The following is a 27,479-nucleotide window of genomic DNA, read 5'->3' as shown; positions in this document are numbered from 1 at the left end:
TCAGTAAATGGTGTACATGGGTATCCAGGTCTCTTGTATATCAGCATTTACAGTCTCATAGTTTAAATAATACTTTTTGGTTTTTATCTCCAAAACTGAAAATCTCAATGTGAAATACTGCATCTGCCGTGTGTTTGCTCGATGACCGAACTTGTGTAAATCACCTTGAAAGCACTTTGCATCATCTTCTCAATACAAATATCAGTCTCAATCCTATCTAGTTTTTTCATTCTTGCATAATCAGTAATCTTGATTCCCACATCCAGATTGTTTATATCTTGCGAATAACTGAGGTTCAAGCACTGTGGTACATCACTTGTTACTGCCTTTCAACTCTGAATAAGACCCATTTATTGCTGCTGTGTTCCCATTCTGCTCATCGATTCACAATCCATGACAGTATATGACTACCAATCCCCCATGTGCTCTGATATCTCACATAAAAAGTTATTGTATGACTTGTATCAAAAGCTTTCTGAAAATCCAAATGCAACTCATCCACCATTTCTCCTTCCATTCTGTTAGTTAATCCTTAAAAGCTCCAATAGTTTTGCCAAACATGATTTCTGTTTTGTGAACCTATGCTGACTCTCTACAATTTGTATTTTCAAAATGTCTGTTTTCACATCTATTTATTAGTGATTCCAGCATGTTCCCCTGCTGCTCGTATTGGGCTAACCGGGCTGTCACACATGGTTGTCTCCTTCCCTCTTTTTTTTAAAATAGGGGAGTTACATTTACCATCGAACAATCTGTTGGAACTGTTTCAGAATCTACAGAATTTTGGAAGATGACAAACAACACATCCACTATTTCCATGGCCACCACCTTTGCTAACCTGGTTTGTAGATTAAAATCACCCATGACTACCATAGCATTCTTGTAGCACCTACTGCTTGGAGCACTGTAGACAACTCCCATTAATGTTTTCTGCTCCTTGTTGCTTCCTAGCTCACTCCGACTGAGTCTGTATCAGATTTTCAGCACCTCTACCCTTCCTCACCATTGCATTGATTTTATCTCTCTAATGATGATGCCCCACCTCCTCTTCCGTTCTGTCTGTTTTTCCAAGCGATTGAATATGTTTTGATGTTCAGTTCCCAACTTTGGCTACTCTGTAGCTATATCTCCATAATCATGATCATTGTATCTGTTTGCTATTATTTGCACTGTTAATTTGCCTACCTTAGTAAAAGTGCTGTCATGAAAGTGCCTTTGGAAGAGAAAATGTCTTGATGAAAATATTTTTATAAGTTACCTTTTTAATGAACTTCACCCCACATGGAGATTTTGTATATATACTTATTTATTTATATTATCCTTTTTATATCTGTGGTTTATGGTAAATCTACAAAACAGCAAACATTGCCAAAGCGAATTCTGTTTCAGAGTCCCTCCTGTATAGCCCAGAATAAGAGAATGCTCAATTTAATCTATAAATCGCCTATGGTAAAAGCTACAAACCTGGAACTGAGCACAGCAGAAATCTAATTTCTGAACACACATCTATCTTCGGTGAAGGAGATGGATGACTTGCTGCTGGAATTGCTGCGTTTACGACAAACCCACCAAATGGGCAGTACTTTCAGTTCCTCTGGGAGGTGCCGTCAGTCTAGCAGCTGAACAGCGCACATTCTATGGGGGAGGTACCGTAGCACTGACATGTCTTTTAAGAGAGCACAACAGTGGGGGCTGGACAACTTCTGGTTAATTTTTTAAACCGACAGAATTCATTGTTCAACCTTTGTTTCCACATTTTGTGATAATGTGTTACTTTATGTTCAACTATTTTTCAAGTGGAAGATGTTCGGCTTGTAGAAGATGTCAGCAGGCTTGCATCATTAATTCAGGCAGCGAGTCTGTTTTGGGTTGAAAATGGCTGGCTTTGCTGGAATGTAGCAGGCAGAAGAAGCTAGAAACAGCACTGTATACATGGCTTAAATTGTGGGACATTTCAATTTTCCCTGCTGAAAATCAGCACCATGAGCTCGGGAGTTGCATTTAAATGTGGAACTGATCATACAACAGAGAAAAATGAGGTGAGAACTGGATAACTATAAAAGTGGATTGTGGGGAATATGAAACTTTAACGGACTTCATATATCTTTGGATTTTTTAAAGCTTACAGCATTAGTCAGGAAATGATCTGCATGCTTTTGCATTGGCGTAACATCAGTTTAGATTCCTCAAGAATCTGTTTATGAGGAAAAGCAGTTAAGCAAACATTTAAATGCATTTTGCAGGAAAAATATTTTGAGTAGAGAAATAATAGATTTAAATTTTTATGCTAAATATAGATGATTTAAGTAAATTCAGTATACAGGTTATAAAGCTACCAGACAAAGTCTGTAGTAAATTACAAATGGGTGGCAGCATTAGTCTTCCTTCTCTCTTTATTTTTAACAGACAGTGATATTCCAGATGCCAGGATGGAGTTGATTGTTTTCTTAACTGGGGGAAGGGTCAGGAAGTGAATGCTTTAGGAGAGTTTAATGTTCTGACCAAAGATCAGATAGAAGTCATTTTCCTTGTACGGTCTGTTGAATACATACTCCCTTCCCTTTCCTTACTGTCGGTTTCAAAAATATGTCAGTTTTGCTGAAGTAAGGACTCTGTTTTGGAGACAGAGTTTAATTTGATTTTGAATTGTCAGTTATGAATTGTAAACTTGCATGTTTTCGCTTAGATTTGCATTTGAGAAGAAAAAAAAGTTCTATTTTGTCCCCATTATTTTGGTCTTGTGTTTTTTTTAAACTGTCAGAAATTGCTATGGTCTAACATGACAGGATGAAGTTTCTGTTGATTTTTCTCACATACTTAAATGTAATATGAATACTGCTAACTAATACTTTTTGTTTGTTCAGATTTCCCTCACTGTTTCAATAGTATTGTTACATCTTTGTTTCTAACTCAATCATTCTGCTTGCGATAAAGATTTGCAGCATATTAAATGACAGTTATGTCAACTTTGGATCTACTTGAAGGCAAAAATGTTACATCTAGATTGTTGTGTTGATTGGAAATGTTTTACAAATCTCTATTTTTCTCACTTTTATTATTTTTTTGAATATTTCAAAATTTGCAATAACTGATTAGTATCAGAAGTGTGGAATGGAGAAATCAGTCCTGCTTAGAAAGTCTTGCATTCAGTGCAGTAAAATTACTGATAGAAGATTTTACTTAAGCCATTGTCATATTTAGAACAGGTAATTTAAATAATGTTACTCTACATATTATGATGCATGAAATAGGAAAAAGGGAACATTAGTAACTTTATTTTGATTAGCTACAGAACATATCTGAGTAAATGCCAATCACAATAATGATCTCCAGGTTTCCAGTGAATATTTGGCAACAACTTTGCTCCAGCTCTGTGATATTAAAATATTTCCAGCTGTTTGGCGGCAAACCGAGCCAATAAGGTAAGTTAGTAAGGCAAATGGGATTTGGGGGTAGGGAGAAAGATATTGAATCGTTGAATTCAGAAAATGGGTCACAGCACATGATTGCACATTAAATTTAGGGAGGAGATCATTTTCTTCTTCTCCATTGTTGTGCCCTTTCCTGCCTAACAGCTCTGTGGTGTCCCCACGCTCAGCACAATGGTATTTCAAGCAGGCAGCTCACTATCATGTTCTCCAGGGTAAGAGGGATAAGCAATAAACAAAAGTTAGGAATGTTTAGTGAGATTATAAATTCATGTGGATTTTTGAGAAATATTTGGAATGTTCAGCTTTTTATAAACATTTTAAAGAAGCTGTTATAGGTCTTAAATCACAAAAAAATTAAATGTGATTCCCATCCTTGTAGATACAGATTAACCGCTTATTTTGGAACAGGTCAAGCTTTTAAAGTTCTTGCCCTTCCCTTCCAATCATTCTCTATCACCAGTCCTGCTACCTATGAAGGTTTCTCTAACCTGGCATCTTTCCTTCATCCCGTGCTTCTCTCATTTTGGTAATTTGAGTAACCTACTTTTCATTTCACTCTCAGTCTGTGACACAGCCTTTGGTGGTTTGTTTGCTTCTCAAATTATTTTCTTAAAACTCTTGAAAGTTTCTGTATTTTTCTAGTGCTTTTATAAACCTTTTAAATTGCAAATTACGTGACCCTTATTAAAGTGGTTGCTTCGTTGATTAATTTGTTCAGTCTATCTCTTAACAACCAGCTATGGTGATAGACACTTGTGGATTGCCAGTACAACTTGCAATGTTGCATCCTTTGTATGTAAATTAGTTGCTGTCAAATTAAATATAAATAGCAACAAAAGAATCGCAACAGGATAATCTACAAGTCAAGTACCAAGCAGAAATGAAAGTTAATTTTAAAGTTGATATAAATTACAAATCAAGTTGAATTAGCCACTGCTAATATTTTTCAAATTTCTTTTGGCCATCTTTCATTGGCCAACATCATTCAGGAACCTGTTCAAGTTTTGATGTTCCTATATTGCAAAACAAGAAGATGACAACATAATTTACGATGACCCAGCTGGCTTAAACAGGTGTGATGTGTTAAGTGATGCTTAATGTCTTGTAAGGCAGGGACAAGGAAAAATGTCAAGCTTTCCAGTATTTTCTATGTTTACAATGCTTGTGCTGGAATTTCCAACCTGTGCCCCTGCACTGCTGAATTCTTGAATTTGAGAAGATTTTCAACCTTTACTCTTTGTTGAAGAGACTACAATTTTTGATTTTTCTTCTTGTTTGCAGTTTTTAAGCCACCTTCTTCATTGAAAACAAAAATGTTCCCGGTGTCAAAACATCTTTAGGATATTGAGTGTTACAATTTTGTATAAAACGTTGAAACTCTTGCCTCCATTTTTAGATATTTTTCTGGGGAAGATTGCTTACTATACAGTAGCGTGCAGTGCTAGACATTATCTAAGGCTTTACTAAAATTGATATAAACAAGGTTCCACTTGGTAGACTGATTTAATAAAGTAGGATCTTATGGGATTCAGTGCGACCTTGTCAGTTGGATACAAGATTGGCTTGATGGGGTGGAGGTGAAGGGTTGCTTTTTGGACTGAAAGCCTGTTACTAGTGGTGTTCCATAGGGATTGGTGTTGTGTCCACTGTTTGTCATTTATCTTAATAATTTGGATGAGAATCTAGGAGGAATGATCTGTACATTTGTGAATGATGATACAGTTGAAGTGAAGAAGGTTGTCTAAGATTTCAAAGGGATCAATGGCCAGAAGAGTAGCAAATTGAGTTTAATTTGGATAAATGCTAGGTTTTACAATTTTGGTAAAGGAAAACAAGGGAAGGATTTATACGATTAATGGTATGCTCCTGAGTAGTGTTGTTGACCAGAGACCTAAAGGCTGCATAGCTCTTTGAAAGTTGCATCACAGGCGGACGGGGTGGTTAAGGCATTTAGCACATTTGTCTTCGGTGCTTACTGCATTGAGCATAGGAGTTGGGCTGTCATGTTGAGGTTGTACAAGATGTTGGTGAGGCCACTTTTGGAGTACTGTGCACTGTTTTGTTTTCCCTGTGGTTTAGGAAGCAAATTATTTAAGTGGAGAGGGTTCAGGAAAGATTTACCAGCTTGTTGCTGGGACTAGGGGATTTCGGTTATAAGGAGAGTGTTTAAGTGTACCAAAATGCAATACCTCACAAAATACAACGGTAGGGCTTATATAATTAATGATCAGGCCTTGTGACGTCTTCTAGAACAGAAGGACCTTGGAGTGCAACTGTATAATTCTTTGAAGTTCGCATCACGTATAGACAGGGAAGTAAAAAAGGCACTTGGCACACTTGCCTTCATTGCTCAATCCTTTTGAGTATATAAGTTAAGAAGACATGTTGAGATTGTACAGGACATTGGTGAGGTCTCTTGTCTGGAATACTATGTCCAGTTCTAGTCATTGGGTCATAGGAAGAAGATTATCAAGCTGGAGAGGGCTCAAAAGAGATTTTACCAGGATGTTGCTGGGTATAGAAGGTTTAAGTTATGAAGAAAGGCTGGGACTTTTCTTCGTTAGAGCGTAGGAGGTTGAGAAGCACCCTGATAGAAGTTTATGAAATAATGAGAAATGTAGATAGAGTCAGGGGTAGTTGTCTTTTCCCGAGGATCTGGGATTTCAAAACTCGGGGCCACATTAAGGTGAGATGGAGAGATTTTTAAAAAAGACATGAGAGGCTTTTTTTTTACCCAGGGTGGTTTGCATGTGCAATGAACTTCCTGATGAATTGGAAATGGTACAGCTACAACATCTGAAAGACATTTGGACAGATACATAAATAGGAAAAGTTTGAACGGATATGGGCCAGGAGCAGGCAGGTGTGACTAATTTAGTTTATGTTGTTCATGGACTGGTTGGACCAAAGGGTCTGTTTCTGTACTCTGTGACTCTGAGAAGCTGGATAGACTGGGGCTGTCAGACATAGTGGGAACTGCAGATGCTGGAGGATCTGAGATAACAAAGTATAGAGCTGGATGAATGCAGCAGGCCAAGCAGCATCAGAGGAGCGGAAAGGCTGACGTTTCAGGCCTAGACCCTTTAGAAAAAAGATAGATTAGAAGAATAGATTAGATTAGATTAAAATAAAATACAGATCTTCTGAAGAAGGGTCTAGACCCGAAACGTCAGCCTCCCTGCTCCTCTGACGCTGCTTAGACGGTGGCTGTCTTCGGTGGATCATAAGAGGTTAGGGGTGACCTTTTATTGAGATTTTTAAATCATGAGGGGCCTAGATAAGTTGCCTAGGGTTAAGGGAGTTCAAAACTAGGGGCATGTTTTTCAGGTGAGAGGAGAGAGATTTAGAAAAGACCTTTAGGGGTAAATTTTTCACAGAGGATGGTTTGGGTGTGGAATAAACTGCCAGAGGAAGTGGTGGATGCATGTACAGTTACGCCATTTTAAAAGACTGTTTAGTTGGGAAACTTTGGCATGGACAAGTTGGATCAAAGTATCTGTTTCTGTGCTGTTATTCCTTGACTGAGTTTTTTTTTAAGTGATTCCTTGCATTATGTGTGTTCGACATTCTTAAATTTGAATTCAAGTAGCATTTGTGTATATTGTCAATAGTTACTGCAGTTGCATCTTTTGTTTTTATGTCGACAATTCAAAACAAATTGTTCATATAAAAATGTAGCTGTCAATGTGTACGAGTACAGTTTTTGTTTGTGTAGAATTTTATTGTGAAGTATAGAATTGGGCTAAATTGGCCAACTGATTCCTGTGTTTATGCTTCACACAATCAGACTTGTTTTGTACAAACTATTTTAAAGAAATCTTTTAATCTATCTTTTTGTACATTCCCCTTAAATGCACCGTGGACACTTAGCTGAACTAGACAATTATTGTACCAAGTTCGTATTCTAACCTTTCTCTGGATAGGAAGTTTCTCCTGAATTAGTTGAATTGCACTTGCAGAGAGCTGGCACTGATGCAATGAGCTGAATGTCGTTTTTGTATTGTAATCATTCAGTGATTACAAGTTGAAAGATTCCATTCCTGAATGGAATTGAGGGCACGATTAAAGCAAGGGGTTGCAGTGTGTCGGGGTGAGATGAGATGCTATTGAAGATTGTTTTGAGATTTGTTAGTATAGGAAACAAGACGTGAAGAGGTAGCAACTAAGAGCTGAAGTGGTGAATAATGGACGTGTCCAAATCATAGTTTTCATTTTTGTCTTCTGTGTAATTAAAAATGAACTGACTTCTCCTCTCACATTGTGTTCCTTGAATTACATCTTAATTCTTTTCATTTTCTCACCACCTTTTGTGAAATTTGCTATTTGTCTCTGTTACTTTCTGTTTATATATGGCATTTTTCTCTTCCACTGTCCTATCCTCTCACCAGAAAGCTACTGTTAATACGACACACCTCTTATTTACTAAAGATTGAAACTGAGATTGATTAGCTACATATCTTTGATTTGTATTGTCTGTTAATCTATGAAAAGATGATATCCTGAAATAACAATATTAATTAATTTTCAAACATAAATGTGCTACTAAGTTTAGTCATATTGGAAATGGCAGTTTTAATGTGTAAGAAATTGCATATTTTAAAGATTGTTCTGAGAAATTGTCACCTTACCGAGTAATTGATAAGAGATAATTGGTTTGCTTTGTTTTTAACTTGTTTGTTAGTGTAATCTGAACACACTGGTTCGTTCAGTAACTAACATACATTAGTTGTGTTCATGTAATTTGGACTGTCTGCTTAGTATTACTATGGCCAATACTGTATTGTGAACAACCAATGGGACCCACAATTTCAAAGGATCCACCTGTCATTGAGATGTACAGTTCAAGTACCTGGAATTATACTGGCACTGAAAATCATATGCCCCATGCCTTATTTTTGTGGTGGGTAGAAGCTTTTTTTTAGCTTGACATCTTGTGGTGAAGGATATCAGTTATGCTGTTGCTGCATAGTTTTGGTATAAAATAGATAGCTTCACTGGTTTCTTGATCTTTGAGACATCTTGTCCTTTCAGGGTAGTTTAAGGTAATCTGGATGTTGATTGTTGAAATGCGATTGAGGTAATCGTTATTGTGCATGGTAGCCTTGCACTTATTTTGGCATCAAAGCTTTTCATTTGACCAAATGGCGTGAGCCTATTTACAAGTTTGTTAGTGAGGACAGTCTTATAATGGATAGAGCAGTAGGAATCCCAATGGGTATGTTTATAGAGTAGTCTTGTGGCACATCATTGTCGAGAACTCAGTAGTGGATTTCTGTGCCAGCATGTTGTAGGAAGCTTGTTAGACTGCTTCAAATTTCAAAGGTGAATTTGAATATGGAATGGAGCCCAGGAAGGTGTGCTAGGTAATTTGTACATGCGGCTGCAGATTCCAATTCATCGACTGTATTATTAGTACACTGGAAGTATACAAGGGATACCAGTTGGGGATTATTCCATTTAACACCTGTTACTCATGGAAACCAATGAACATGTTCATGAGACTGGTTTTAGATAGTTTTGCTGTGGGATACTATTTAGGCATACGTGATGTTGTCAAAACTGAACTCAACTGTGCAAGCTGCCCAATCCTTGAGTTCAATGAATACACATTCATACAATGAATGATCGAGCGATTTAACATAAATGTCTGGTTTCCTTGACTGAGACACCAGTGAATAGGCCAGCAATATCAAATAAGCACAAGGATACCACATTGTTATCAATATGCAGCTTCTGCAGTAAATCTGTCTTTTGAGCAATGCTTAAATTATGAAGATCGTCAATTTAAAATTGACATTGAGGAGGAGAAGAGAGGTTGATGGGGGAAAGTTGCATGTTCATTCTGAACTTCAGAAGAACTGAACATTTTGTACTTTGAAACATCTTTTTAAATCCAGTCCCCTGGAGTTTTTTCTCAATAGTTGGCTCTGATTTTTATTCATTGTTCATTGAAAAATGTGCTCTATGCGTTGTGATATTATTTGTAAAGAATGAACCAGGAGCTTCAGTGCAGCATTTGGTGAAATAATGACATTTCAGATTCTTTGACATATTTACTAAAAGATTGAAATGTCACCTGAACAAAGCTTTATCATTGATGTATTGCCAGTTTCGTTTGGATGGAGGAGTTGTTGATGTAAAAGTTATGGTCGTCTCACAAGACGCCGTCAACAGCAGTTGGACCATATAGAAGAGTGTAGGTGAGGCAGTAATAGCGGCTGCAAGTAACAGATGCTGACCTGGCCAAGAGTCACTTCCCTGGATTTGTTTGAAGAGCAACGTGCCGGGAGAATATATTTCTCCAGCAGGCAGTTGCAGATCTCTGCAGTTTCTTGCACAAGACCTACTGTTTATTGTCCTTGAGAGTCATACTTTGGCAATGGTATTTACATAGGTATGCATTGAATATATAGCACAGACAAGATCTTCCAGCAGTGAAATCCTTTACAGACCAGTAAAGGCTGCGATCTCCAGTCCTCCTGTGTGTTAACTAGCACTAAATCCATGTTCATATTTTCACTGTAATTACATGTTCCTGTTAGAGTGAAGCGTAAAGCGTAAAGATTAAGGAACAGTGGTTGAATAAAGCTATTGTTTCTAGTCAAGAATAAAAGAGAATTTTATTTTAGATATACACAACTTGTCTCTGTTGAACCTCTTACTCATTATATAGAGTGCAGGGACATACTTAAGAGAATTTTTTTTCTATTCATTTTGTGGGATATGGGCGTTGCTGACTGGCCACCATTTCTTGCCCATCCCTAGTTGCCCTTGAGAAAGTGGTGAGCGGCCCTCTTGAACCCCTGCAGTCCCCCTTCTATGGGTTGACTCATAGCGCTATTAGGGAGGGAATTTCAGGATTTTGATCCGGTGACAGTGAAGGAACGGCAATATATTTCCAAGTCTGGATGGTGAGTGACTTGGAAGGGAACTGGAAGTGGTGGTGTTCCCATATATCTGCTGCCCTAGTCCTTCTAAATGGAAGTAGTCATGAGTTTGGAAGGATCTTTGGTGAATTTCTGCAGGGCATCTTGTAGATAGTACACACTGCTGCTACTGAGCGTCAGTGGTGGACGGAGTAGATGCTTCTGGGTATCAAGCAGGCTCCTTTGTCCAGGATAGTGTCAAGCTTCTTGAGTGTTGTTGGGGCTGCAGTCATCCAGGCAAGTGGGGAGTATTTCATCACACTCCTGACTTGTTCCTTATTGACGGTGGACAGACTTTAAGGAATCAGTGGATGAGTTACTCGCCGCAGTATATCCAGCTTCTGGCCTGCTTTTGTAGCCACTCTGTTAATGTGGTGAGTCTAGTTGAGCTCCTGGTCAATAGTAACACCCAGGATGTTGATAGTGGGGAATTCAGTGATGGTAACACTATTAAATTTCAGGGAGCGGCTGTTACATTGTCTCCTTTTGGTGATGGTCATGTCCTGGCATTTGTGTGACACAAATGTCCCTTGCCACTTGTCAGCCCAAGCCTGGGTGTTGTCCAGATCTTGTTGCGTTTGAACATGGATTGCTTCAATATCTGAGGAGTCATGAATGGTGCTGGACATTGTGCAGTCGTTGGCGAGCATCCCCACTTGTGACCTTAGGATGGAAGTCATTGATGAAGCAGTTGAAAATGGTTGGGCCTAGGACACTACCCCAAGTAACTCTTGCAGAGATGTCCTGGAGCTGAGATGATTGACCTCCCCAAAGCACGACCATCTTCCTATGTGTCAGCTATGACTCCAACCACCGGAGCGTTTGCCCGCTGATACCCATTGATTCTAGTTTTGCTAGGGCTCCTTGATGCAACTTTTGATCAAATGTGGCTTTGATAACATGGGCTGTCACTCTTGCTTCACCTCTGGATTTCAGCACTTTTGTCCACGTTTGAACCAAGGCTGTAATGAGTTCAGGAACTGAGTGCCCTTAGTGGAACCCAAACTAGGTGTCACTGAGCAGGTGCTGTTTGATAGTACTGTTGATGACACTTTACATCACTTTACTGATGATCAAGAGGAGACTGACGGGGTGGTAATTGGCCGCGTTTATTTGTCCTCCTTTTTTATGTACAGGACGTATTTGGGCAATTTTCTGCATTGTCGGGTAGATACCAGTGTTGTAACTGCACTGGAACAGCTTGGCTAAGGGAGTGGCAAGTTCTGGAGCACAAATCTTAAGCACTACTGCCAGAATGTTGTCAGGCCGGTAGCCTTTTGCAGTATCCAGTATCTACAAGGAGTATATCCAGGTGGCTGAAGTCTGGTATCTGTAATGCTGGGGACCACTGGAGGAGGCCGAGATAGATTGTCCACTCGGCACTTCTGGCTCAAGATTGCTGCGAATGTTTCGGCCTTGTCTTTTGCACTGATATGCTGGGCTCTTCCATCATTGAGGATGGGGATATTTGTGGAGCCACCTCCTCCATTGAGTTGTTTAATTGTCCACCACTATTCACGACTGGATGTGGCAGGACTGCAGAGCTTAGATCTGATCCGTTGGATGTGAAGTGGCTTTGCTCCGTCTATCACTTGCTGCTTTCGTTGCTTGCTGCAAGTAGTCCTGTTTGGCTTCACCAGGTTGACAGCTCCTCTTCAGGTATGCCAGCTGCTGATGATCCTGGCGTGCTCTCCTGCATTCTGCTTTGAACCAAGATTGATCCCCTGGCTTGATGGTAATGGGTGAGTGGGAGATATGCTGGGCCATGAGGTTACAGATTGTGTTGGACTACAATTCTGCAGTTGTTGACAGCCCACGTCGCCTCATGGATACCTAGTCGTGAGTTGCTAGATCTGTGCAAAGTCTGTCCTACTTAGCACAGTGGTAGTGCCACACAGCACAATCGAGGTAGCTCTCAGTGTGAAAGCAGGACTTCATCTCCACAAGGACTGTGCAATGGCCGCTCTTACCGAGACTGCCATGGACAGATGTAACTGCAGCTGACAGATTAGTAAGGATGAGGTAAAGTATGTTTTTTCCCCTATTGATTTGCCCACCTGCTGCAGACCCAGTCTAGCAGCAGTGTCCTCTTAGGACCTGACCAGCTCGATCAGTAATACTGCTACCAAGTCACTGTTAGTGGTGGACATTGAAATCCCACACCAAGAATACATTTTGTGCCCTTGCCATTCTCAGTGCTTCCTCCTAAGTGCTGCTCAACATTGAGGAATACTGATTCATCTATTGAGGGAGGATGATGTGTGGTAATCAGCAGGCGGTTTCCTTGCCCATGTTTAATCTTGAAGCCATGAGACTTCATGGGGTCCAGACCCCATGTTGAGGACTCCTAGAGTGACCCCCTTCTGACTGTATACCACTGTGCCACCCCTTCTGCTGGGTCTCTCCTGCTGGTGAGACAGGACATATCCAGGGATGGTGATGGTGGTGTCTGGTACATTGTAAGGTATGATTTTTTGAATATGACTGTCAGGCTTTTATTTAACTAGTTTGTGAGACAGCTCTCCCAATTTTGGCACTAACTCCCAGATGTTAGTTAGGAGGACTTTGCATGGTCGACAGGGCTGTTTCTGCCATTGCCTTTTCCGATGCCTTGGTCAATGCCAGGTGAGCCGTCCAGTTTCATTTCTTTGAGTCTTTGTAGCAATTGGTACAACAGAGTGGCTTGCTAGGGCAGTTCAGATTCAAGCATATTGCTGTGGGTCTGGAGTCTCGTGTAGGCCAGACCAGGTGAGGGTGGCGGATTTCGTCCCCTGAAAGACATTAGTGAACCAGTTGGGTTTTTTTTCCGACAATTGGCAATGATTTCATGATTTCCCTTAGATGCTTAATTCCAGACTTTCTTTAACTGAATTCCAATTCCACCATCTGCTGTGGTGGGATACGAACGAGGTCCTCAGAACATCCGCTGAGTTTCTGGATTAATAGTCTATCAATAATACCACAAAGCCATCACCTACCCAGGAAGGCAGACGGGATATGAGTTAGCATTGGCAAATAAGATTAAGGATAATCCAAAGAGATTCTAAAAAATTAAATGAAGAACGAGAGGCTAACTAGGGAAGGGGTGGTAGATGAAGGAGGTCACCTTTGTATTGAACCCCATGAGACAGGGGAAGATACTAAATGAATATTTCACATCAGTTTTTACTGTGGAGAAAGAAATGGAGGCTGGAGAACACAGAAATAAATTCTGATGTTTTAAAAACAGTTCACATTACAAATGAGGATTTTAGAGAGGTCTTGGTGAATAAATCTCTGGGATTTGAAGTAGTTGCATAAATCTGTAAACAATGTTGAGGTGTCTGATGACTGAAGTGTGGCTAATGTTGCGTCTACGTTTAAGAAAGGTTGTAAGGAGAAATCAGGGAACATTAGACCTGTGCGTCTGACTTCGGTTGTGGCTGAATTGTTAGAGGTAATTTTAAAAGACAGGATTTGTAGATATTTAGAAGCAAAAATTGTTTAGGGGTAGTCAGCATGGCTTTGTGTAAGGAAAATAGTGTCTCTGAAATTTGATTTTTTTTTGAAGTTAGCAAAAAGATTGACGGCAGAGCAGGAAACGCTGTTTGTTTGGGCTTTAGGAAGGCCTTCGACACTTCTGCATGGTAGACTGATTAGTAAAGTTAGGTCACGTGGATTTTAGGGGGAGCTTGCCAGTTGGGTACGTTATTGGCTTAACAGCAAGAGACATAGTAATGGTGGAGGATTGCTTTTTGGACTGGAGACCAGTCACCATCAGTATTCTCAGTAATTGCTTCTGCATCGTCTTTTTGTCATTTTATATAAGTGGATGAGTGAGAATATAGAGGGTACACTTAGTAAGTTTGCAGATGACACCAAAATTGGCGACAGTAAGATTACAAAGTGATCTTGATAAAATGGGTCAATGGGCTGGAAAATGGCAGATGGAATTCAATCTGGATAAACGTGAGGTATTAGAGATAATGGGAACTGCAGATGCTGGAGAATTCCAAGATAATAAAATGTGAGGCTGGATGAACACAGCAGGCCAAGCAGCATCTCAGGAGCAAAAGCTGACGTTTCGGGCCTAGACCCTTCATCAGAGAGACCCTCTCTGATGAAGGGTCTAGGCCCGAAACGTCAGCTTTTGCTCCTGAGATGCTGCTTGGCCTGCTGTGTTCATCCAGCCTCTCATTTTATTAAATGTGAGGTATTCTTTGTTTTACCAAACATTCAAGGGTAGGACTTATACAATTAACATTAGGGCCTTGGGTAGTGTTGTAGAACAGAGGGATCGAGGGACTTAGGTACATAATTCTTTGAAGTTTGCATCACATATAGACAGGGCTGTTAAAAAAGCATTTAGCACTCTTCATTGCTCAGTCCTTCGAATTGTAGGGGTGTAAGGGAAGTAATGTGGAGATTGTACAGGACATTGGTGAGCTCTCTTCTGGAATACTGTCGAGTTCTGGTTGCCCAGTTGTAGGAAGGATATTATCAAGCTGGAGAGGGTTCAAAGAGATTTTACCAGCATGTTGTCGAATATGGAAGGTTTAAGTTCTAAAGAAAGGCTGGATGGACTGAGACTTTTTTCACTGGACTATTGAGAAGTGACCTTATGGAAGCTCATAAAATAATGAGGGGGATAGATAGAGTTAATGGTAGTTGTCTTTTCCCCAGGATGTGGGATTTCAAGACTGGGGGGCACATTTTTAAGGTGAGAGGACAGAGAATGCAAAGATATGAAGGCTAAATGTTTGACACAGGATGGTTGGCGTGTGGAATGAACTTCCTGAGGAAGTGGTCAATGGGGGTACAGTTAAAATGCTTAACATACGTTTGGACAACTATATGAATAGGAATAGGTTTGGAGTGATAAGGGTCAGGAGCACACAGTTGAGACAGGTTTACTTTGGGATTATGTTTGGCATGGACTGGTTAAACTGAAGGGTCTGCTTCCGTTTTGTCCGACTGTTAGACGTGAGCTGTCACTCTGACATAACCTCTGTGACTCCTCACTGTTTGTTTTTGAAAATCCAAGCACACGACACCCACTAGGAGCTCAGGGCCACGTCACAACTGAGGGCAGCTGGCATCACAATGAGAAAAATGACAATACAGTCATCGCAGGATCAAGAAAACACAACAAAGTGAAGCGATTTGTGCACTTGTGACAACGAGAGAAAGCAGCAACCTAGGTGCACTGGGAAACTCAACCCATACTTTCCTGACTCCAGGGAGAGAGAGCAGACAGAGTTGAATCATTCAGCTGAGTTAGAACATATTCAAAAGCAGACTGAACAATGAAGCCTGTTATTAATTTCTTTTCTGTTACAGTAGAGAAGATCGTTGCAGATATGGAAGATGTGTCTCAAACTATCCAGAAAATTGAAGAAGGGAACTTGTCAATGGAAGACAATGAGCGAGTGACAGTGATTACATACAACCTGAGATACTAATGGTTTATTCAAGAAGTTCGATGGTCAGCACTTCCCTGCTGACAATCTTGTGGGTACAGTGCTTGGAGGACTGATTCCATGCTGTGCTGATCATTCCTTTGCAGTTCAACAGATGGCCGTCAACTCAGTCTATATTGCCGTCTCCATCCAGTTAGTGCATGGAGGAGCCTATCTGGAACAGTATCAGAGAGTGCTTGAGGCTCCTGAAGAACCGGAACTGGACTTGTTCATCACGGTCTATCAGAAGTGTCACCAGATCACTGAACTGATTTGCTATAGCCTCTTGTATGGTCGGCTGAACAACCTGCTGCTCATGGTCTGTGCCATGTGTCTGATTAACATCTCAACTGTGCTTGGGTCACTGCCTTGCTCTTAGAAAGCCTCTTCCTATGAGAGAGACAACAAATCCAGGGCCAGGTCTCGGATATCCTTCATGTCCTGGGTCTTGATGTGGGATTGTTGCTTTGACCTCAGAACGCGACAGCAGCTATGTCTGAGGTATTGCTCTGTGACACTCCCAGGGGGCAAGTTCATCCAGGATGTGTGGAGAGCAGCAGCTGAGGATGGAGCCTGTGTCGTGACTACTTTCAAACGTCTTGTGTGCTCACCTGAGAGAAACCTGCCCCATCAGTGTGGATATGTACTCAGCCACCGTCTCACTGACTGACTGACTGCCATTGGACTCAGCTGATGACCACCTGGTGCAAATTGGCAATAGTTGCTGTCTAGCCCCCCCTGCCACCCAAAAAAAAGGCCCTCAATATATCAGTCTCTGAATGTGGTCCAGATATTTGCGATCTTAACGCCAACTGATCTGCTCTAGATCCTAACCTTCAAAGTACTAACAGACTTTCTGAATATTGATGTTTGAGTAACACTAACAGATGAGATTCTCACTCAGCCCAGGATAGCAGATGTGGTGATAACATTTTTCCCGTAGATTTTCAGTGGCCTGCTTGTGTGTCTCGTGAGTGGAGTGGGTTTCTCTACCCAATGATTTGGATATTGTATTACAGCAGAGAGGTTTCAGAGATAACAAGATGCAGAGGTGGATGAACACAGCTGTGTTCACATTGAACAACTGCACCTCCTAGTCGTGAACCATTTCAACTTCCCCTCACATTCCGCAGAGACATGTGCATCCTGGACCTCCTGCAGTGCCACAGCGATGCTATCCAAAGGTTGCAGGAACAGCAACTGATATCCTGCTTGGGAACGCTGCAGGCTAATGATATCAACGTGGACTTCACAAGCTTCAAAATCTCCCCTTCCCCTACCACATCCCAAAACCAGCCCAGCTCGTCCCCACCTCCCTACCCTGTCTGTCCTCCCACCTACCCCCTCCTCCCATCTCAAGCCCCACCCGCATCTCCTGTCTATAAACCTCATCCCGCCTCCTTGACCTGTCTGTCCTTCCTGTAATGACCTATCTCCTCCCTACCCTCCCCATCTACACTCTCACCTTTTACTGGCTCCATCCCAGCCTCTTTGACCAGTCTGTCTCCTCTCCACCTATTTTCTCCTCTCTCCATCTTCTATTTGCCATCCTTTCTCTCCCTATTTATTTCAGAACCCCTTTTTCCTCCCCCATTTCTGAAGAAGCACCTTGGCCCGAAGCGTCAGTCTTCCTGCTCCTCTGCTGCTTGGTGTGCTGTGTTCATCCAGCTCTACACCTTGTTATCTCAGATTCTCCAGCATCTGCAGTTCCTCCTATCTCAGAGGTTTCACAGCTAGGTTTGATGTTGATACAATTTGGTCACTGGATAAAAAGTTTGTGAGGTCACTCGAGATCCTATTTGATCTTACCGTTCAAAGTGACATCTGTGACAAGATGGTGACAGTGGGAGGATGGCGACAGGGAGTTGGGGTTGCATTTAATCAAGGGGTCACTGACTCCGCCTCCCAGAGATTATTTGTATGACACTGTTCATTGACTGGCTTCCAAAATCTTTTGGCTCCAAGACTGTCAGGCACTTCCTGTGATTATCTTCTTTGGAGAACTCCTGAAAGCTCTATGTTTCCAAGCTGGGTTTCGGAGACATTGATTAATGCTTAATTCAATACATGTGCTCGTATATCTCCTTGTCAGTTATCCAGTTGCTCTGTGTCAGAGCTTTAGAAAACATGAATTTTGGAGTCACACGATGCTGTTGGAGTGTGACAGATGCGTTGATGAGCCTGTTGGAATAAAGGGAACACCAATGTGTTCACATTTGCCAACATGTCTTGCTTGCGAGAAAACATTCTTCAGCCACTAACAGAAACAATCAAGCCATTGTTAAACTCCATCCTAACCAGGATTCAGCCACTCTTTGGGCAGGTAGCGAGCAAGCCACAGTGCAAGCGTTCCAAATGTTGGGAATATCAGCCAAGTTTTGCAGAGCCTTGTGACCTCCAGCAACAGATTTATGCCAACATCATGTGCTTGCAGTTGCACAAAAGCATTAAGAGTGAGAAAATCATCCAATGTTGTGGTACAACACTGCAGACGTTGTAGATCCACTAGACCTACAAAGACTTGCTCCTTAATTGAAAGGTATATGGAGGTGCCAAGCTGGATTTCCTTTACAAGGTGAATCCTTCAGCTCTGACCAGGACTATCTCAACGGTCATGCAGTGACCTTGGCAACATTCTCGTGAAGCAGATATGTTGCTGCTGACTCAGGCGATGGACCTCCTGGTGCAAAATATTATTTGACAGGAGCTGCTGTACGTCATCCAAATGAAGCCTCAATGTATCAGGCTCTGAATATGTTTCAGACATTTCTGTTCTTAACACCCAACTGATCTGCTCCAGTTCCTCACCTTTACAGTACTAACACATCTTCTGAATATCACTGGTTGTATAACACTAATGAATCTTCTTCCTTTACAACATCTAATGCCCTACAACCCTTAACTTTGTAGCAGCATATCACCTTTTTAACAGCAAGTGATCTTTGCAGATCGTCAATTTTGTATCAGCATTGATCTCCTCCAGATCCTCGCCTTTGTCGCAGAAACTAATATGAAAACTTACACCTCTTCATAATACTAGTGGATCTGATCCAGAGTCTCTAGTTCATAGAAGCAATGGATCCTTCTCCCATTTATATTTGTACATATTATAAAGAAATAAGTTTTGTTGTAAGTCTTCTGTTTCACTGTAAAATAAACTGTAGCAATTTTGTTGGACCTGCATATGTCACACAAATGCACTCGCCTTCTAGAAGTAGAGATTGCTGGACCATCAGGTGGTCATCTCTTTCTCGGCAGCGGTTGAAGATAGGGCAAGTCGTGGAGTCTTCACTTGCCTTCACTGATCACATCTACAAGATATAGTATGGGCTTGATCAGCTTAAGAATGGGTTTTCAGAGATTGGACGCAGTCATCTGGAAGTTTAAGGAAGCGTTTCTGATGGTGCCCACTGGTCAGAAAGAGGGAGGTGGTGGTTCAGGAAAGCCCCTGAGTGCCCTTTACTCAAAGATTTTCTGTGTTGGAAAACAGTGGGACTGACAGTTCTTCTGGGGTGTGCAGCCAGAGCTCAGCTGCATAAGGTGGGCAGCAGAAAGACTGGGAAAACAGTAGTGGTGAGAAACTCGGTCATGAGGGGGACTTGGGTATTTCTGTAGCCACAGATGTCAATCCAGAGTGGTGGCTTACCTTCCTGGGGCTAAGATCAAGGATGTCACTTAACTGCTGCAGAGCATTCTAAAGGGGGAGGGTGAACAGTCAGATGGTTTACATTTGTACCAATGACATATGTGGTAGGAGGGAAGAGGTCCTGTAACAAGAATTTAGGGAGCTCTGTAGCAGATTTTTAAAAAAGCAGGACCTGGAGGCTGTAACCTCTGAATTGCTTCCAGTACAACATGCAGGTGCATATAGGAATAGGCTGATAGAACAGATGGATGTGCTGGAGTAGAGGAACGGCTTTAGATTTCTGGGTCACTGTGGTTTGAACCTGAATCACAATGGGGCCATCATCCTTTGAGAGAGAGAGATATGCTAGTACAGTTTTGGTGGGGGTTTAAACTAACTTGGCAGCAATGGGCTAGTGGAGACACAGTAGGATGTGATGCAAAAACAAGCATGGGAGGACTATAAGTCTAGAAACAAAAATATTGTAAAGTTGAGGAACAAGGGATCATAACAAGACTGGATGGCATTTATTTTAATGCTAGGAGTTGTGCAAGGAAGACCGATGAGTTGATGATGTTGATTAGCATATGGGATTGTGATATTGCTAGAATGGTGACATGTTTGAGTGAATGGCAGACTGGCAATAATGTTGAAAATGAAAATTTCTGGAAATTGAAACAGGTTAGGCAGCATTCCTAGAGGGAGAGAAAGCTAATGTTTCGTGTCTAGGTGACTTCTTCAGGGCTGACAAAGTGTGGAGGGAGCAGCATTTATGCAAGAGCAGGGTGTGTAGTGCTGAGGGAGAAAGGGCACTGATAGTGCAGTTTAAGTGATTAGAATGTGAGATTGGCAGAACAATAGTGTGTCTAACCGCCAAATTGGAAATAATCGTTGGCACCATTGGAGTAGAGGGAGGGGAGAGAGTATATGGTGACAGAACGCAAAAAGGAAAGCCGGAAGGAACGGGAGCGGGTTCGTAATCTGAAGGTGTTGAATTCAGTGTCAAGTCCAGAAAGTTGTAAAGTGCAATGTCTGAAGATGAGATGTTGTTCCTTCAGTTTGCAAAGTGATTTGCAAGAGCTCGGCAGCATGCTGAGGACAGATAAGTTGGTATATGAGCAGGGTGCTGTGTTAAAACATCCATCTACGGGAAGGTCAGGGTCGTGCTTGTGCTCGGACTGGAGGGTTCCACAAAGTGATCACCAAGTTTGTGTTTGGTCTCAGCAATGTTGAGTAGGCCACATTGGATGCAATGAATGCAACAGACCAGGCTGGAGGAGATACATGTGAAATGTTGCTTCATTTGGAAAGACTGTTTAGGCTCTTGGATTCTGAGCAGGGAAGAGGTTGAAGCGGTAGTTATTGCTGCTTCTGCAGTTATATGGGAAGCTGCTGTGGGAAGTGGGGGCTGGTGTTAGTCACTGAGGAATGGACTAGGATGCCGTAAGGGAATGGTCCCTGTGAAATGCAGATGGTGAAGTGAGGGGAAGATGTGTATGGTGGTGGCCTTGTGCAGGAGTTGGTTGAAATGATCAAGGATGGTCTTTTGAATGCGGAGTATGATATATTGAAAAGTGAGGATAACGAGGACCTGATCAGACTGAGAGTGATGGAAGGGGCAAGGGCAGAAGCGCGGGTGATTGGTTGACAAGGCCCTTAACCATATCCAATCTCACTGAGCAGAAAACTGCAGTTATGGAAGAAGGAAACCATGTCAGCATTGCTGTTTTGGAAGATGGCATCATCTGAATGCATATGAGGTAGATGAAGGAACTGGAATCCTTACAAGACGTGGGGGTGTGAAGAGCTGTGGTGAAGGTAGCTATGGGAGTCAGTGGAATTTAAGTGGATGGCAGTAGACAGTTTATCCCCTGAAATGGAGATGGAGAGGAAGGGAAGTGCCGGAGATGGACCATACGAAAGTTAGAGAAAGTGGAAATTGGAGGCAGTTTTTCCAAGTCCAGGCAGGAGCATGAAGTGGCACCGATACAGTCATTAATGTACCAGCAAAAGCATTGTGGGAATGGGCCAGTGTAGAACTGGAATAAAGATTGTTTCACATATCCTGTTAAGAGGCAGGCATAATTGCCACTTCTTTGACTTGACAGAAGTGAGATGAATTAAAAGAGAAATTGTTCAGTGAGAGAGCAAGTTCAGCCAAGCAGTGGTGGATGGGGATATTTTAGGCCTCTAGCCAGAAATATAGGTCTTGAACATCTGTGGTGGAGAGGAGGCAGTTAGGACCAGGGAACTGGAAGTTATCAATATGGTGGAAGGCTTCAGAGGAATCACAAATGTAGTTGGGCAGAATCTGGATAAGTAGCGAGAGGATGGAGTCAAGGTAGGAGAGAATGAACTCTGGCTGATACAGTGGGCCTATTGGGACAGTCTGGTTTCTGGATTTTGGGAAGGAGGTAGAAGTGGGCTGTCCAGAATTAGGAGATAGAGTTGGTGGCAGTGGGGGTTGGGGGGGTAAGTTCTCTAGTGGTAATGAGGTTGGTGACAATCCTTACAACGATGGCTTGGTGTTCAGATGTGGGGTTATGGTCTAAGCAGAAGTCGGAAGATGTGTCTGAAAGTTGGCACTGGCCCTCTTCAGGGTAAAGATCAGTGAGCTAGATTGCAATGGTACCAACCTTGTCAGCAGATTTGATTACAGATCTGAGAGTGAAGTGCAGCAGTTTGAGTAGAGAAATTGAGACGGTCGACATCATGCCGACAGTTTTCAATGAAGAGATCGAGGACCGATAACAGGCAAGAGGAATGGGTCCAAGTGGAGGGAGAATATTGGTGGTGGTTGAAGGTATCATTGGCACAGGGTTTGGGATTCCTCCCTGAAGAAACATGTGTGGAGATGGAGACAGTGGAAAAACAGTTCAACATCGTGGCGAGCATATTCCATAGTGTAGAAACTTCAGGTCAGCAGGCAGGGTGTAAAAGACGCAGTGCTGCAATATTGATCAAGGAATCAATTACTGCAACAGGGATGGATGATATCTTAGCACCTCAAATGAGGCCACCTGGGTTGGACTTAAAATCAAAAATGGGGTAATCACATTGGTGCGTTGTAGACCCCCAAATGTTCGGAGAGATGGGAAGACTGATGTGTAAGCAAATCTCTCAGAAGTGCGAAAATAATAGGTAATAAGAGTCGGGGATTCCAGTTACCCCGGTATTATCTGGGATACAAAACATGAAAGGCACGAGGTGGCAGAATTCTTGTAATGTGGATAGGAGGCCCTTACGAGCAGGAGGTTGACGGGACTTTGAGGAAATATTTTTCATCCTAATGCTGGTAACACTGTGCCTAAAATGTGTGAACACTCAATATTTAAGAAGTGTTGTCCAGTTACTGTCCTTGACAACAGTTATTGCCTCGGCACAAAGAGGACAAGTTGAGTTTGTATCAACAACCCACCACCTTTATTAGTTAAAACTGATGTACAATTCACATCATTTGGTTAGGAAAAGGTTAACAGCAGCCATGCAATTCATAAAAGGCAAAAATTCAAGTGCACATCCACTGAATTTGACATTCCCTGAACAGTCAACAAAAATAGTGCCTAATACCCAAGAATAGCAAACAAGTGGAACTAGTTTAGTTTGGGATTATGTTTGGCATGGATTGGTTGGATAGAAAGGCCTGTTTCCGTGGTGTATGACTCTATCATAATCCATTGCAAATTTGATTTGAACTTAAATGTAAGTACCCACGAACAATACATTTTATTTTTAACATGGCTTTGAACTACCTAAGACTTAAACATGCTTTGTATGTGGCAGAATACAATAATGCTTGCCCTTTCATAAAGTTTAATTCATGATAGTAAAGTACAAATATTTAGATGGTCTTATTTCTCAGGACATTTTCCTTAGATTTCATAATGTGAAATGTTGTGAGATTTATTGCTTAGAATGTGAGTAATGATGAAAGCAAAAGGATCATATTAAAGAATCCTATTCCTGAAGTATGAAAAGACATTTTGATTGTTTAGATATTCATTTGTAAGGATTTCAAGCCGGCCTTTTGTTTAGAAATTAGAAACTACTTGTTCTCTTTCTAACATTGCATTTTAATAGGAAGAAAATAAGTTCTCAATGTGAAGCTTTTGCACATTTTTATTTGAAAGGCAGATGTGACTTTGCAGAATTTTAGAAAACTAAGAATTTTCAAATCTGCAGGAGCTTTTACATTCTGTAGCAAACCAATGGATACCCTGTTTGTGTCAGTTTAGGCAATTTTAAGCATTTTGTTGCTTGACAAAGGAAACTGAGACTATGAAGCTAAGCGAGCAAATTGGCTGCAGTTGATGTGAGAAACTACACTAAAAGGTAAGATAGTAGACAGGTGATGACTATCGTTTAAAGAATTAATGCACAGTATATGACAAAATATGTTCCTTTATTGTGCAATAACCCAGTAAGGTAGTGTCCTGTCTGTGGCTGACAAAAGAAATCTAAGGTTGTGTTATATCAAAAGAAAAGTTCTATCAGTGCCAATAAAGTATTAAATATAAGGATTGGATGGAATTTTAGAATTTTCTAAAGAGTAAGCGAGCAATTAAAGGGAAAATTAAAATATAAACTTGCACAAAATAGACACAAATGCCTTTCCATAAGTATGTAAAGGGGAAAAAAAAGACTTGCAAAATCAAATGTGAGTCATAGGAGTATAGAAACGTAGAAGATAAGAGCAGAAGGAGGCCATTCAGCCCTTCGAGCCTGCTCTGCCATTCACCATGATCATGGCTGTTCATCCAACTCAATAGCCTAATCCTGCTTACTCCCCATAACCTTTGATTCCATTCACCCTAGGTGCTATGCCGAGCTGCCTCTTGAATATATTCAATGTTTTGGCAATTGCAAGCAAAGTCAGGAGAATTTGGGCAATAAAAGAAATGGTTGATAAAGCAAAATACTGTTGATGCTGGAAATCGGAAACAAACAAAATGCTAGAGAAACAGCTCTGCCTACGTCTGTGTTTCAAGTTTGTCTGACTTCAGAACTAAGAAATATTTAGCGTCTGTCTTCACGTAGAAATAGTGGAAATTTAGGGACCATGTGTATATGAGAAACTGCAAACTTTTTTTTTTAAGAAATAGTACTGGAGAAACTAATGGAAATTAATGTAGATAACTTCCCAGGATCTAATGGTTTACATTCCAGAGTGTTGAATGATGTGGGTACAGAAAAGGTAAGTACATTGGTCATCTTTCAAAATCGTATATACTCTGGTCGTGGCTGATTGAAAAGTGGCAATGTATAACTCCACTGTCTAATAAAGGGAAGAGAGAGAAAATGGGGGGCTACATTGTTAGTGTAATATTAGGCATTGGACAAATTCTTGAATCTCTAATAATGGGTTTGATAACAAGGTGCTTAAAAAATCATTGGATTGGTCAGAGTCAACATAAATATGAAAGTGAAATCGTGTTTGACAAACCTGTTGGAATATTTTGAAGAAGGAACAAGGAGGGACCAATTAATTCTAAGAGATCGATAGCAAAATTAGAGTGATCGAGCCAGCATGGGGAAAGCATGTCAAAAATTGGCTTTAAAAAAATGCAGAGTACCTGAAGAGAGGCTGTGAAGTGTTGAACTTCAACAAAACTTGACTGTTCTTGTTTATGAATCACTAAAAGTTAACGTAGGTATTTCAAACAATAATGAAGCAAATTGTATGTTGGCTTTTATTACAAGAGGATTTGAGTATAGGAACATTGATGTGCAATTATATGTAGAGGCTTGGTGAGACTACACTCGGAGTATTGTGTGCAAGTTTGGTATCTTTACCCAAAGAAGAATATACTTAGTATAGCAGCATGCAAAGGTTCAGCAAACTAATTCCTAGGACGGACAGATTGTCCTCTGAAGAAAGGCCCAGTCAGTTTGAGCTATCTATACTCCCTGACGTTTAAAAGAATGAAATATAATCACATTCAAACATAAAAAAATTCTCATGGGGACGGAGTCGTCATAATATGGTTATAGATATGATAATTCCCCTGAATGGTGAATCAGGATCCAGTGGATATGGTTTCAGCATGAAGGACAGACCCATTCATAACTTGGATGAAGAGAAATTTATTTAGAAAGTACAGAACTGTGGAGCTTAGTTGTTGATTTATGTTCAAAACTGAGATCAGGAGATTTCCTCATATTAAGAATATCATGGTGTTGAAATTGAAGATCATTCTTTATCTTGTTGAATCATAGTGTAAGCTTGAAGGGTTGAGTGGCCTCCTCCTCTGTCTTATGCTCCTAAAGTAATTATTCTTTAGAAAGTGTCACATGACTGGATTACTTTTTCGCTGAAATATTCCAAAAGCTTAGGCGGGAGACCTGTGATGGAAAAACAATAGAGTATATTTGATCTTTGTTTATTATTTTTCACTTGCATCTCTACTACCAAGTCCATGATTAACCCATGAGTTTTCGACTACCTTTGCTTGGCTTATTTTGGTACAAGTGGTCCGGCATTAACTGCAAGACTGGATCAGTGTTCACTTCATTGAGTTACTCATTGAGTTCCTTTTGGATTAATGTAAATTACCATCGAGAACAATGATGATTTTTCTTTGGTGTCACCACTATATTTTATTGTTCACTCCCTGTTCTCTTGAGAACTGCTGCCTGGCCAACCACAGTCCACGTGGTCTAGGAACCCCCACAGAGCTGTTAGGTAGGGAGAATTCAACCTAATGACAAGGTTATTAATTAAATAATTATGTCAAGTTTGAGATGGTGTGCTTCTTTAAAAGTGGATATGTTATTTTAGCTGATCGAGAATATTTTGAGTGATACCATTGAAGAACATTGAAATGAAGTCAAAATAAGGTTTCCTTTGTATGTACTTTGCCACATTGGTATTGATCTTCACTGCAAATTTTGGTTGCAGTTCAGTTTACAGAGCATATAAATAAGTTAAATCTATTTTTGTAATGTCTTTAATGATTCTACTGGGGATTAGTAACATTTAAAAGAAGACATCTGAATGTCCAGCAATGAGCTAATAGTCACTTGACAAAATTCCATACTTGCAAGCAAAAACAAACTTTGATTGTTTAATATACCAAAATGTTAGCGCTAATAAAGTTATGACTTAGATTTCTCGTGATCCTTCCATTAGCTTTTGGCCATGTGAACCTCGCAATTTTATTTTAACCAATCGCACCATTTCTAAGTTCTGCATTCTAATAATAATCGATTCTGAAATCCAAAGGCCTCCCTTTGACTACTGTACAGTGGTTTAAAATACCAGGAAATATCCACTGTTTCTACTTATCTGCTGCTCTTGTCTTGAATTGTAACAAAGCTAATTCCAGAATTTCAACTCCACCAAGGTTAATTGCTCTTTATTGAGAGAATTGCTGTTGATCTTTCAGCCAAACAAATCTTCCTGCTGTTTCATCTTGCTGGCTTCCAATTGCAGGTTGCATCATGGTTGACAAGTGTATCATTTGCTCTGCTTCTGGGATAGGTCTGGCTCTGTCCTCCAGGAGCTACTATACATATGGCCCAAAGCTGACATTATCTTAGTTGCTTTTCTGAACAATAATTGATCTTACCTAATAAAAGCAAAGCATTGCAGTTGCTAGAAATCTGAAACAAAAACAGAAAATGCTGGAGACATCTGTGGAGAGAAGTAGAATTGTGTCAAGTCTAGTTTGATCCCTCTTCTGAACAGAGGGTGGCTGGAAGATGGCTTTAATACTCTTGACAGAGGTAAGAAGGAGCAGCATTTTGAACAAACGTTGGGGTTTCGCAGAGCGAAAAAGACAGTGTTAAAGAAAGGGTGTGAGGTGTAAAATATGTGCAGATGAGGTGTGAGGAGGAGAAAATAGGTCTGCTGAGAGCAAAAGCAGCAAGACACTAGGAAGGAGTTGAAGGTCATTTATACACACAGATCGAAAGTGTTCTGCAGTGCAGGAATGTTCCCTCCCAGCTGGAGAACACTTGTCAAGGTCATTCAGCCGCCAAATTTCAAGTCAGAGTCCTCCAAGGTGGCGTTGAAGATGCACAACAATGCAGAATCTCCAAGCAGAAGCTGATAACCAAG

The 27,479-nt window shown here is 40.9% G+C and overlaps 1 protein-coding gene across 3 annotated transcripts in view; it reads left to right on the top strand.

Annotated features, from left to right (window-relative positions):
- Nucleotides 1-27,479, top strand: part of mcc (MCC regulator of WNT signaling pathway) — a 166,312-nt gene that overhangs the window by 26,823 nt on the left and 112,010 nt on the right. The window contains exon 1 of one of the 3 annotated variants that reach the window (XM_048526961.2): nt 1,652-2,039. The exons of the other annotated variants lie outside the window; for them this stretch is intronic. Within the exon in view, the coding sequence (XP_048382918.1) occupies nt 1,983-2,039 (57 nt within the window). The 5' untranslated portion in view covers nt 1,652-1,982. Of the gene's footprint in view, nt 1-1,651; nt 2,040-27,479 lie in introns of those variants that run through there. 3 annotated transcript variants of the gene reach the window in all.

This window comes from Stegostoma tigrinum, chromosome 3 (assembly GCF_030684315.1).
Source record: "Stegostoma tigrinum isolate sSteTig4 chromosome 3, sSteTig4.hap1, whole genome shotgun sequence".
Classification (NCBI taxonomy): domain Eukaryota; kingdom Metazoa; phylum Chordata; class Chondrichthyes; order Orectolobiformes; family Stegostomatidae; genus Stegostoma; species Stegostoma tigrinum.
This window is presented reverse-complemented; position numbering and strand designations above follow the sequence as displayed.